This window comes from Xenopus tropicalis, chromosome 5 (genome assembly GCF_000004195.4).
Source record: "Xenopus tropicalis strain Nigerian chromosome 5, UCB_Xtro_10.0, whole genome shotgun sequence".
NCBI lineage: Eukaryota > Metazoa > Chordata > Amphibia > Anura > Pipidae > Xenopus > Xenopus tropicalis.
In genome coordinates, this window is record NC_030681.2 from 89,394,411 (window position 1) to 89,407,485 (window position 13,075).

Genomic DNA, 13,075 nt, shown 5'->3' on the forward strand with positions numbered 1-13,075 from the left:
GCCACCCTGAAGTTGCAAAATGGTGAAGCTTACACACTTTATAACAGCACTGTGGGACTGTATCAACAGCACAGCCCAGGACAAAAGGCATTATTAACCCCCCAGTGCTAGAGGCAGGACTACCTTTCCTAGGCCCATATCTAGTCATAATTCAGTATATCGAGCACCACTACTATGTATGTATGTACTTAACAACAGTTATAATTTCACACAAAAACTTACCTGTACTGTAGCACTTATCTCCGATGCAAAACCACCAGTAACTGGAGCTTCATGACTAATTAATAACCGTCCAGTTTTTGAGACAGACTGAAAAAAAACAAACAAAGAGCATTCAGTTTTATTGAAGTATCATAGCACAATCAATTCAGCATTTAGCTACAATTGACAATGTGCCTACTGTAACAAGTGTAGGCAGGGAGGTAGTAAGGTTTTAAATGCAGCAATTCTTTAATAAAGCAAAATTAAAATAGAAAAGAACTGATTTATGTATAATTATGAGGCTGCAAACTCTTGGATACTGAGCTTTTAACATTAAAATAAGAGTAAAATATATTTGTCACATTCCTTATAGTACCTATATATCCTAAAATTCTACCATGTCTCAAACAAAACAACCTCCATGTTGAAATGCAGAGACATGTGTTTTCCAATGAACAGGGGAGTTGCTGGGGTCCTTGTCATCCTGAGGTGGCATTTTGGATGCTGCATCGCTAGTGCAGAGAATTTCAGCTCTTGAAGTTACAAGGCACGGCTTTTTGCCACCCCTGGTAACGTATGGGCTCCTGCCACTTAAGGAAAGTTTCTCAACTTGCCTTATGGCTGCAGTACGCCCGCCAATGAAAACAGTGCTGCTTGTGTTCAGCAGTGCTGAATACATGGGGGCAGGAGGCACAAAGGCAGCCCCCTCATAACCCCCAACCAGCGGGTTAACTTTGAGAGCCTAGGCCCCCACCACATGCAAAATCACAGATCACCTGTGACAACCACTCTCACAGGCCCCCCTATGTCTATGATGTCTACCTGCTCTATAGTTACATTACTTACCCCAACTCATTCCTTAACTGGAGCGTCATTCAGATTTCTTAAACCAGCACAGTTCAGAAAACAGCCAGACTATGAAAAGGAGTGCTGTTTAAATAAGCACCAAGGAGGGTGCTTTTGTGCCCCTTAGACCCTGGACAGAAGTGCAAGAGCACTAAGTAAATGGCCCCTAATACAGATTAACAAGCATGCTCTTGTAAGGCAGGTAAAGAAGGAATGTTTAAGCAGCATGAATTACTAGTTCTGCAAAGAACATAACAAAGATGTAAATGATTGGCTTTATCGAGACAATGTAGAGTTAAAGGAGTACAAGTAATACATTTTATGTTGTTAGTTCTACTACCCATCTAACAATTTGGAGATAAGAGTTTTTATTTGATAGTATCCACAATACAGGAGCAATAGACTTAAAATGTTTTGTCATCTGCATGAATAAAATATAGAACTGAATATCAATGTTTTCAATTAGTATTTGGCTTAATTTTCATTCTTGTACAAAGGATAAGCATACTGTAATTAACACAATGAGGGTAATGATCCTCTAATTATATGGAGGAGAAACTCACATGTAAACTGACACAGTTTGTCCATAACCTTAATTAAACAAAAAAAAAAAATACGCCCAGAAAGTGTTTTTTCATTTTTGGATCACTAAACATACACTAATAAATGTGGTTAAAAGGAAGTCTACTGTTCAATTCTGTAACTCAGAAGTCCTGTTTGTTATATTATTATTATAAAATGCTGGCTTACTATAGTGCTATATAAATAATGAAAATTCATCATAATCATTTAATGAACAAGTGATCAGAAAAGAAGGTATAGACATCACAGTCACTTTCTTAATTAAAAGAAGAGATAGCCAGAGCCTTCCAAGCCACGTCAGAGCATATGGTACAATGCTGAAGCAAACAGACCGAGACCAGTTCCACATGTTCTCAGCACTAGCTTTCCAGAGATGTCTGGTTTTAAAAGGTTAAAGTGCCCTGGGTTTTGTCTCCCTGAACCATGCAAATGTTTAGCATGATGCTAGGAGAGCACCCAGTGTTATCTGTAAAGTTTATCCTAGATCAATATTGATTAATTAGAACTTTAAAAATGATGAAAAACACAAAACTGAAATGTGTTATTTAGTAACCCAATGCACACACAATTCCTTTACTTTTTGATGTCAGTATTCCAATATGCAGTAGACTCTTGTTAGGCTACAGTATGTAAAGTGTAGAGCAGTGCTGTCCAACTGGCGGCCCGCGACCCCCCTCTGTGTGGCCCCCCACCTGTCTGGCTGCTTTGATGGCTTACTCTTGTGTAAGCTTTAAATGGTATCAGTACTGTGATTAACTGCCCCCCCCCTGCATGGTTCTCACCTCAGATTCAGGCTGTAATCAGGCTGTATTGTTTAAATATGTAATCCCCTGTGTTGTTCACACCTTTTAATCTCTGCATTGTTCACCCCCTGCAGTGTTCACACCTCAGGCTCAGGCTGTAATCACCCCCATTGTTCCCCTGTTCACACCTCAGGAGCAGTAGAAACCCACAAATAATCCCTGCACACTACAAAAAGAACATATACTGAGGTGGTACTACAATTAAAAAGTTTTTTAATATATAGTTATTGTGCAGACTGTAGGAGCAGTGCCAGCATTGTGTCACTGTAGGCTGCCTGTGTGTGCCATACACACAGGCAGCATAGGGCAAGCAGAGTATGGCACACACAGGCAGGGTAGGGAAGGCAGAGTATGGCATACACAGGCAGAGTAGGGCAGGCAGAGTATGGCACACACAGGCCAAGTTTGGCACAAACCAGCCAAGAATGGCACACACAGTGAAAGTATGGCACACGCAGGCAGGGTAGGGAAGGCAGAGTATGGCACACACAGGCAGAGTAGGGCAAGCAGAGTATGTCACACAGGCCAAGTTTGGCACAAACCAGCCAAGAATGGCACACACAGTGAAAGTATGGCACGCAGGCAGGGTAGGGCAGGCAGAGTATGGCACACACAGGCAGGGTAGGGAAGGCAGAGTATAGCACACACAAAGGCAGGGTAGGGCAGGCAGAGTATGGCACACAGGCAGGGTAGGGCAGGCAGAGTATGGCAGGTTTTTGCTGTACTACAACCATTAATATGGGTATGGTCATGTGATAACATGGGTGTGGTTTCAAAAAGGGGAGTGGTCAAAACTGGCTTCCATTATCGGCCCTCCACCACGTAGGTCGGAAAAATTCCGGCCCTCGGTACAACAGAAGTTGGACAGCACTGGTGTAGAGCATCCAGTTACAGGAAGTTCTAGTTTATCACTTATTTGCTTGATGTAAACAATTTGCCATAGGCATTAGAATATCTCTGCCCCTCAACAGCAAATAGGTGCGACACAAAAGGCATTCTTGGAGACATTTGCACGTGCTGTTTCACTACCAAAAAAAATAGCACATCTGGAAGAGAATTTATAGAATGTTTATATCGTTTTAAGAATGGGTTGGATGGCTTTTTAGCAAGTGAAAACATACACTGAAATTAACTTTCAATTAATCCAGGGACTAGTTGAATCGCCATCTTGTAGTCAGAAAGGATTTTTTTCCCGTTTGAGGCAAATTGGAGAGGCTTTGCTGGGGAAGGGCGTTGGCCTTCCTCTGAATCAACTAGCAGTTAAGCAGGTTTCATTTAGACATAAAAGATTGAATTCTATGGATATGCATCTTTTTTCAACCTAGTTAGCATAAACTCATAACTCATAGCTGTAGTTAATGATAGGGAGTTCAGAGTATATTCCCGTTCTAACACTTATTTGGATTATGAAAGTATGCGATTCAATTCTTTTTTGTTTTTTATTTTCCTACACCTTTTGGGGGAGGAAGCTTAATGCACCATACATCCCTTGTATGTTACCACACTAGAAATAAATGAACTAGAAAAACAAAATGCATGCTGAGGGGCAAGTTTACAAATACAGGTATCAGACCCCTTTTCCGGAAACCCATTTTCCAGAAAGTTCCGAATTACAGAAAGGCCATCTCCCATAGACTCCATTTTACTCAAATAATTCACATTTTTAAAAATGATTTCCTTTTTCTCTCGAATAATAAAACAGTACCTTGTACTTTATCCCAACTAATATATAATTAATCCTTATTGGAGCCAAAACAATCCTATTGGGTTTAATTACTGTTTAAATATTTTTATTATCAGACTTAAGGTACGGAGATCCAAAATACGGAAAGACCCCATTATCCAGAAAACACCAGGTCCCAAGCATTGTGAATAATGGCTTCCATACCTGTACGTTAATGTTCAATCTTGTAAATGTACATAAACTAACCAGCTTTTCCATTGGTCTTAATCCAAAAAAAGACCAGTAAATTAAAGCCTTATCTGTCTTTAAACTGCACATTTTCTGCCCTGAAATAAAAAATGTATGTTTTTAACTGGAAAATCAGCATAAAAGCGGTCTGCACATGGGGGATGAAGGGGAGGCAGCAGCAGCATGTTATGGTAAATAATGTCTTTAAAGACCACTCAGAAATGTTACTCTTTTTTTCCATAAAGATTTGCACTCCATACAGCAGGTTAGATATCCAGCCTTTCATGCCGAGTGGTTGCCAAAAGGCAGCTAGCTGTGAAAAGACGTAGTTTCTGATTAAGGTGGTATGTTTTAATGCTGTTGTTTTGTGGTGTTCAGAACGGATTACTAGACACTTAGGATAACATACAGTGGCTTGCAAAAGTATTCGGCCCCCTTGAACTTTTCCACATTTTGTCACATTACAGCCACAAACATGAATCAATTTTATAGGAATTCCACGTGAAAGACCAATACAAAGTGGTGTACACGTGAGAAGTGAAATGAAAATCATACACGATTCCAAACATTTTTTACAAATAAATAACTGCAAAGTGGGGTGTGCGTAATTATTCAGCCCCTTTGGTCTGAGTGCAGTCAGTTGCCCATAGACATTGCCTGATGAGTGCTAATGACTAAATAGAGTGCACCTGTGTGTAATCTAATGTCAGTACAAATACAGCTGCTCTGTGACGGCCTCAGAGGTTGTCTAAGAGAATATTGGGAGCAACAACACCATGAAGTCCAAAGAACACACCAGACAGGTCAGGGATAAAGTTATTGAGAAATTTAAAGCAGGCTTAGGCTACAAAAAGATTTCCAAAGCCTTGAACATCCCACGGAGCACTGTTCAAGCGATCATTCAGAAATGGAAGGAGTATGGCATAACTGTAAACCTACCAAGACAAGGCCGTCCACCTAAACTCACAGGCCAAACAAGGAGAGCGCTGATCAAAAATGCAGCCAGGACAACGACCCTAAACAAAGCCAGGGCAACAATGGAATGGTTTAAAACAAAACATATCCATGTGTTAGAATGGCCCAGTCAAAGTCCAGATCTAAATCCAATCGAGAATCTGTGGCAAGATCTGAAAACTGCTGTTCACAAACGCTGTCCATCTAATCTGACTGAGCTGGAGCTGTTTTGCAAAGAAGAATGGGCAAGGATTTCAGTCTCTAGATGTGCAAAGCTGATTCTGATTCGGCTTGGAATTGGGGCAAATCTTTTACAAAGGATTTAGCCAAATCCAAAAAAGTGGATTGGGTGCATCCTTAGGGAAAAGCCCCCTCACTGTTGTGCCCTAGGCAGGCCTTCTGCCTACCCCTAGTTTCGGCCCTGGTGGCAGCACGTTTTCCCTGAAATTGCGGAAGTTGCCTTGAGAGGAAACTTTTGCGATTTAAGGGAAATTGCGCCACCGCGTATGCCATCCCACCGTCGATTTTCATTTTCGCCGGTTGGATGGCATTTCGGGGAGATTAGTCGCCCGTGAACAGGGAGATTTGTCGCGGGCGACTAATCTCCCCGTGTGCCAGAGCCCTAAGTGTTTAAATATATGACATATAGAAAGAAAAAGAGATAAGTGTAAACATGGAAATGTTTCTGCAGAGAAAGCAATCATGCATCTCTCAACTAGTCTACAAGACAATACTGAAATGTATCAGATACTTTTGATTGATGTCTCCAGCACTGTAGAATTTTAGCTATTTAGCTAACTTTCCCTTAACCAAAGATTTAATCCAAAAACAATATAAACCTCATGCAATTAGGTAAATCTGAGCAGTGATGCTGAAATCAGATTGTGTGACCAATTGTGGGATCAAGTACAAGGTTCTGTTTTATTATTACAGAGAAAAAGGAATTTTTAAAACTTAGAATTATTTGCTTATAATGGAGTCTATGGGAGATGGCCTTTCCATAATTCAGAACTTTCTGGATAACGGGTTTCAGAATAAGGGATCCTATACCTGTATTACCAATGATTGGTGGATGGAGAATAGCAGAAGAAAACTACCTGCCTCAATGAGTAATTCCAAAAGTAAAGCTTGGTGGCAGAAAAGTAATGATCGGGGACAATTCTTTCATGGTTTATATAGTTTGTATTCACTGGAACCAGGGATCCTATAACACAACAGTGTAAATGCTGCTTTTGAAAGATATTTTGTGAATTGCATCAATTTAGGAAACACCTTTCCAATTTTAGGTAATAATCCACCCATCACCTACACTGCAGTAATAGCCTTTAGCATCCTATCAAGAGAAACTCTGCACACAACTAATACAAAACGTATTAAACATAATTCCCAGAAAAGCATTACTGTAATGTAAACTATTTTAACTGGATAGGTCAAAACATGAAAAAATAGCTATATAGCAATTTTCCTAAATACCATAACTGTATAAGGATTTGCAAAAATGTAAATTCTTGACATATCATAAAGATAAAAGATTTCCACAACTGCAATTAAGTATTATGGTAAATCACTTTGTATTTTTACCCCCTCCTTCTAGGCACTGTAATTACAAAGTTTCAGAAACGTCCAAAAAGAAATGCAAGAAACAAATGCATTTTTATCTATCTGCCTAGATACTTAAACCTTTAATTACACAGTACATGACCACAAGATGTCCAATATCTTCCGGTTCTCAAAAGTATAGGGTAACCTTCCAAATATGATATCCAGATGTGGGTAGTCACCTTTAATTAGAAACCCAACTAACTGCATTAAATCTGCAAAGTTCAACTACAAGGCAGTATCAAGGCAGCACATATCTAAATCCCTTCTATAATGCTAGAAATCTTAAAAACAGTAGTTAGAGAAAATCTTTTGGAGAACCAATGATGCCTAGGACCTCAGGATCAATTCTCTTTTTTTTTATTGAAGCTGTATAATGCTCACCCAAAAGTGCATGAAAAACAATTAAAAGAGTGCAAAAACTTTACTAGGCCAAAAGACACAATGAAAGTCTTTAGACCCATCTTGGGTCCCTTTAGCTGTGATTCCTTAGCCAGAAGGCATACAGGGGGCAAAGGTCAGACCTTCTTCATCACAAGACTGGTGGGGGGGGGGGTCCCTTTATCAACTTCTGTCAAGCCAAAAGGCTTCCAAGGGAAAAAGAAATACAGAACAGACCTCTAAAGAGATCCCAAAATGTATGCACCCTCAGCAGGGCTGCGTTAAAAGGGTAGAAGAATTGGCTCTCTAGTTTATTGCCACTAAGGGCTGTGACACACGGGGAGATTAGTCGCACCATGACAAATCTCCCTTGTCGCTGGCGACTAATCTCCCCGAAATGCCCCCACCGGCGAGAATGCCGGTGGGATGGCATACGTGGCGGCGCGATTAGCCTAAGTCGCCGAAGTTTCCTCTGAAAGTCGTCGCGTTTGCCATCCCACCGGTGATTTACATTCTCACTGGTGGGATGGCATTTCGGGGAGATTAGTCACCCGCGACAAGGGAGATTTGGCTCAGCGCGACTAATCTCCCTGTGTGTCACAGCCCTAAAGTTTAGAAAGTCTCCCTGTAACGGTGGTGTAAGCAAAAGTACTGTAATTCACAGTTAAACCAAATATGGGTCAGTTTATCTGCATGAAGGTATAAATCTGCAGGTTTGAAATTTAATAAAAAAAATCATTTTGATTATTTCTTTGGGCAATTTAAGAGGTCAGGATTTGTAAATGAGTCCTATAATTTGTTTATGCACAATCTGAAAGAATTAACGTAAATTAATGTAAAGAATTAACTTTGCATCAGTTGACGTCATCATGAAATAGAACAACTTTAGAATAAAGCTGTGGCTAGGTGTTGTAACATGCTCATTAACACCAAACCATTTGGAATCAGCAAAAATATTTTTCTTACATATACTACAAAAATAGTCTCTTTTAAACAATATGAAGATTGATTTGTCACATAAGGAATTTAAAATAGCACAATTTTGTATAGTGTATTTTTATCTCTAGTAATTCACACATGTAAAAATGTAAAACTACTGCCAAAAATGATGGTAACAACTGGACAGAACAAGATTTTCTCATGTCAACAGTTATAAATCAAGAGGAACATCATGTAAATATCTGAATACAAACAATTTTTACAAAACGCAGCTGGAAATCGCAGACAATGTAAGTACCACAATGACAGAGTCAACAATAAGTAGGGAAGTAGCACCTGAGCCCAGTTGTATACACAAAAATAATATGATAAAAGCAACCGAAAAACAATGGAAAAATAAAACTTTATTCCAACCTGACAGTGCTGACAAAAACATAAAATTAACATTTTGCTTTTGGAAGTATAATTTCTATAGGCATCTATTTTCAAAATCTTAATAAATTACCATTCTATGGTTAGGAAAAATATTCACAAATGGGGTTTGTACCCTGACAGTAGGCTGCTAATTTCTATTAATTATACAGCCACTGAAAGCAGGGTTGAGAGTGGGTGATGCAGACCAGGGTGGGGGAAGTGTTACATTGAGCATTATTCAGTTTTTAAAATATTAAGGGAAAATGTTCAAAATATTTTTCCTTTTCAATTTTTGTCATTTTAAAACAATGTAGGGGACTGTAAAAATGGCTACTACTTGACTCTCAGAAAGTCCCCTAGATCTTAGACAGCTAAGGGGGTCCTGCAGTTATAAGGAAAAAAAGCTCCCCTGCCTGTGTCAAGGTATGAACTTTGCAGTTCCCTTGTTTGTTTTAAAGTATATAAAATGGATCATCTATGTGCCCTGGGTCCATTTCAGAGAGATTCCACCTGAGCAGGCAGGGGGGAAAGAAATAGGGGACTAGTAAGTATTAGGATATACTCTGTCACACTACGGTTTGGCTAGAAGACAATGTAACCAGAACCCCATTACAGCAAAATTGTCTATACCCACCGTCAGCTCTGGCACCAAAGCTGTATACACCCCATATATACAAAGTGGCTGTCTTTAGCAAAATAAGACATAGGAACAAAATAGGTAAAACAATTATGGATAAGACAGAAGAAATCTAACACCTTAAGTAAATATCTAGTAAGAAAAATGATGCCCCTGCCCAATATGCAACATTGTCAGATACTGTAGGCATCCTTATATACTCTATGCTAACCCTGTGTCCCCTGTATGCAGTGACACATTGTCTAGCAATGGCACATGCTGGTGAAGTGATATATGAAGACTTGGTGCACCTGTTGACAGACACCCATCACTTTATTGCAACTGCAGGTAATGCCCTTCAAAGGCTTTGACTAGCACTCTGGGTGAGAATCAGTGTGGTAGCTGAATTCTTTTTGGAATTTACATTAAATTACATTATTTTTTTACTTCGCATTTTCATACTGGAGCACCACTTATGACCATTTTGATAGGAGTGGAAGACCTGAGCAAAGAAATATGAGACAACTTCTGCTTTACAAATGTAACACTCTAGTGGATGGATGGCCAAAACAAAATATTAGCTAATATAATACAAATTAAAAACAAAAATACTAATGTCAACTTCAAAACTGTTCAGAAGAGAACTATGAGTAAGTCACGTTATTTGGATTGGTATAGATTCCCTTTAATCTCACCAGAGGATTGAAAAGGTAGAAAGTTACATACTGTACCTTTAACTTTTATACACATGTAAGAAACATTCAGCTTGCTGGCAAGTAGCTGGGCAAACCAAAAAAAAAAACAAAGCTATTTAAAATAAATATATAAATCACAATACTTGTGTAAAGGTGCCAGTATCAGGGCAATACAAAATGTGCCAATACATTATATTTTAGCTAAATTATACAGAAGGCGAAAATAGTAATAGTCTTTAACATCAACATATATACTACTAGTGTACAAACCTGATTCTCAAATGAAAAATGTGCATTCTAACTTATTTTGGAGCTGTTAAAGGTCTACTTGTTCACATGAGCCATCAAAGCAATTATTTCTCTATGACACAGTCAGGCACATTCCAACAGGCACAGAAGAGTAGCGAAAAGTGTTGGGGGGGGGGGGCTTCTTTCATTCCATGCATTTGTCAATCCTAGGTAGGGGGACCACTATGTGCTCCACTTACAGGTATCGGACACCTTATCCGGAAACCCACTATCCAGAAAGTTTCGAATTATGGATAGGTCATCTGCCATAGACTCCATTTTAATCAAATAATTCCAGTTATTAAGAATATTGTACTTGATCCCCTCTAAGATATAATTAATCCTTATTGGAGCCAAAACAATGCTATTGGGTTTAGTTACTGTTTAAATATACTGTTTAAATAATTTTATTAGCAGACTTATGGTAAGAGATCCGAATTACGGAAAGAACCCTTATCTGGAAAACCCCAGGTCCCGAGCATTCTGGATAACAGGTCCCATACCTGTACTGAGATAGTGGATTAAAATAAGTGCACTGCCACCGAAGCAATTTATGACCTCTAAGCTTCTGTGTCCCCATATCTGCCTTGGTAGATCTAGGGACACAGATGCATCAATACTACCAAAATGTGTATTTAAAAAAATGATGTATATTTTGTCTTCTTTATATTCTTTCATTTATTTCTCGATTAAGAGTGAAATTTGCAGAAACTAGACTGGAAATTATTATTTCATGAGCTTTGTTGTTTTAAGCGCCGATCCGTTTAACATGTTATATTTATATATTTCACTTCAAAAAACATTATGTGCCAATTCTCCTGGTTCATATTTTGCTTTCAGCCGCCAAAGCCATAAATGAAATTTGTTCAGTACATTTATATATGACCACTTACAGGAAAATTAATAAAACCACATTTGAAATTACAGATAATGCTTACTTTGCTATACCTTCCATAATAAAAATACCCCACAATGCCTGGATGTGTCACAAGCATAACACAGGCAAAAATGTCAATTATGGAACAGCAGTCTGAAAGACAGATGGTTGCAGCTGCTTCATAGTAAACTACAATGAATCTTGTCAATGTGCTTAATACTACCCAATGTTTCTCAGCATAATCATCCACTACATCAGTGCTGTCCAACTTCTTTGGTGCCGAGGGCCGGAATTTATCTAGCATATATAGTGGAGGGCCGCTAATGGAAGCCAGTTTTGACCACTCCCCTTTTTTAAACCACACCCACTTCAAACCACACCCATGTTATCACAAGACCATGCCTACATTAATGATGATAGCCCAGCAAAAACCCAAATGGTTGGTGCTCACTGTGGGAATATCAACCATCATTCATATGTGAAAGAATTATATTATGTCATAATAAGACACACACTTGAATCCATATGCTGCCGCCTGGCACAGCAACCCCCAGCACATAATTACACACCTTAGGGACCATTTAATGGCTATTTCCCACTGTTAACAAACTCCCAGAACAAACCCCTGCCAGGTTCACCTCCTACAGGCAGCATAGGGCAGGCAGAGCATGACACACACAGGCAGCTAAGGGCAGGCAGAGTATGGCACACACAGGCAGGGTAGGGCAGGCAGAGTATGACACATACAGGCAGCATAGTACAGGTAGATTATGGCACACAGGGGCAGCATAGGGCAGGTAGAGTATGGCACACACAGGCACTACTCTGCCTGCTCTACCCTGCCTGTGTGCCATACTCTGACCTATGCTGCCTATGTGTGCGTCATGCTCTGTCTGTCCTATGCTGCCTGTGTGTGCCATACACAGTACATACAGTGACACAATGTTGGCACTGTTCCTACAGTCTGTCTGAGGTGTGAAGAGGTGAACAATGTGGGTGATTACAGCCTTAGCCTGAGGTGTGAACAATGCAGTGGGTGAACAATGCAGGTATTGAAAGGTGTGTAAATACTGAAAGTTATTGAAAGGTATTTAAATACTCGGAAAAGATTTTTTACTGTGCGAGCTGTGAAGTTGTGGAATTCCCTCCCCGAATCAGTTGTGCTGGCTGATACATTATATAGCTTTAAGAAGGGGTTGGATGGCTTTTTAGCAAGTGAGGGAATACAGGGTTATGGGTGATAGCTCTTAGTACAAGTTGATCCAGGGACTGGTCCGATTGCCATCTTGGAGTCAGGAAGGAATTCCCTCTGCAGCAAATTAGAGAGGCTTCAGATGGGTTTATTTTTGCCTTCCTCTGGATCAACTAGAAGTTAGGCAGGTTAAATATAGGCATTATGGTTGAACGTGATGGACGTACATCTTTTTTTCAACCTAACTTACTATGTTACTATGTGTGAAAAGTACAGGGGATTACATGTTTAAACAATACAGGGGAATTACAGCATGAATCTGAGGTGTGAACCATGAAGGGGGACAGTTATTCTCAATACTGATACCATTTCAAGCGCACACAAAGGTAAGCCATCAAAGCAGCCAGACACGTGGGGGGCCACACAGAGGGGGGTCGCGGGCCACCAGTTGGACAACACTGCACTACATTAAAGGAGAAGGAAAGGCTAAGTCACTTGGGGGTGCAAAAATGTTAGGCACCCCCAAGTGACAAGGCTGGTGCCCCTGTTAGGAGGAAACCGCACCAGCCCAGGGTAGCTGCAGCGAGCCTCTCCTTTTCTTTGCTTGTGCATGCGCAGTAGAGTAAAAAGCTGAACTTTAACTAAAAAGTTGGCTTTTTCACTCTACTCCGCATGTGCCGGCCCATGGATTCCGTAGACAGAAGAAATACGGAAGGGGAAATACTCGCTGCAGGTACCCCGGGCTGGTAAGTGATTAAAGTCACTTGGGGGTGATG

At 40.0% G+C, this 13,075-nt stretch overlaps 1 protein-coding gene across 1 annotated transcript in view; it reads right to left on the reverse strand.

Moving 5' to 3' along the window:
• The window catches only part of bckdhb (branched chain keto acid dehydrogenase E1, beta polypeptide), an 82,979-nt gene that overhangs the window by 23,025 nt on the left and 46,879 nt on the right, over positions 1 to 13,075 (reverse strand). The window contains exon 9 of the mRNA XM_002936208.5: positions 223 to 309. Coding sequence (XP_002936254.3) covers positions 223 to 309 — 87 coding nt within the window. The remainder of the gene's footprint in view (positions 1 to 222; positions 310 to 13,075) is intronic.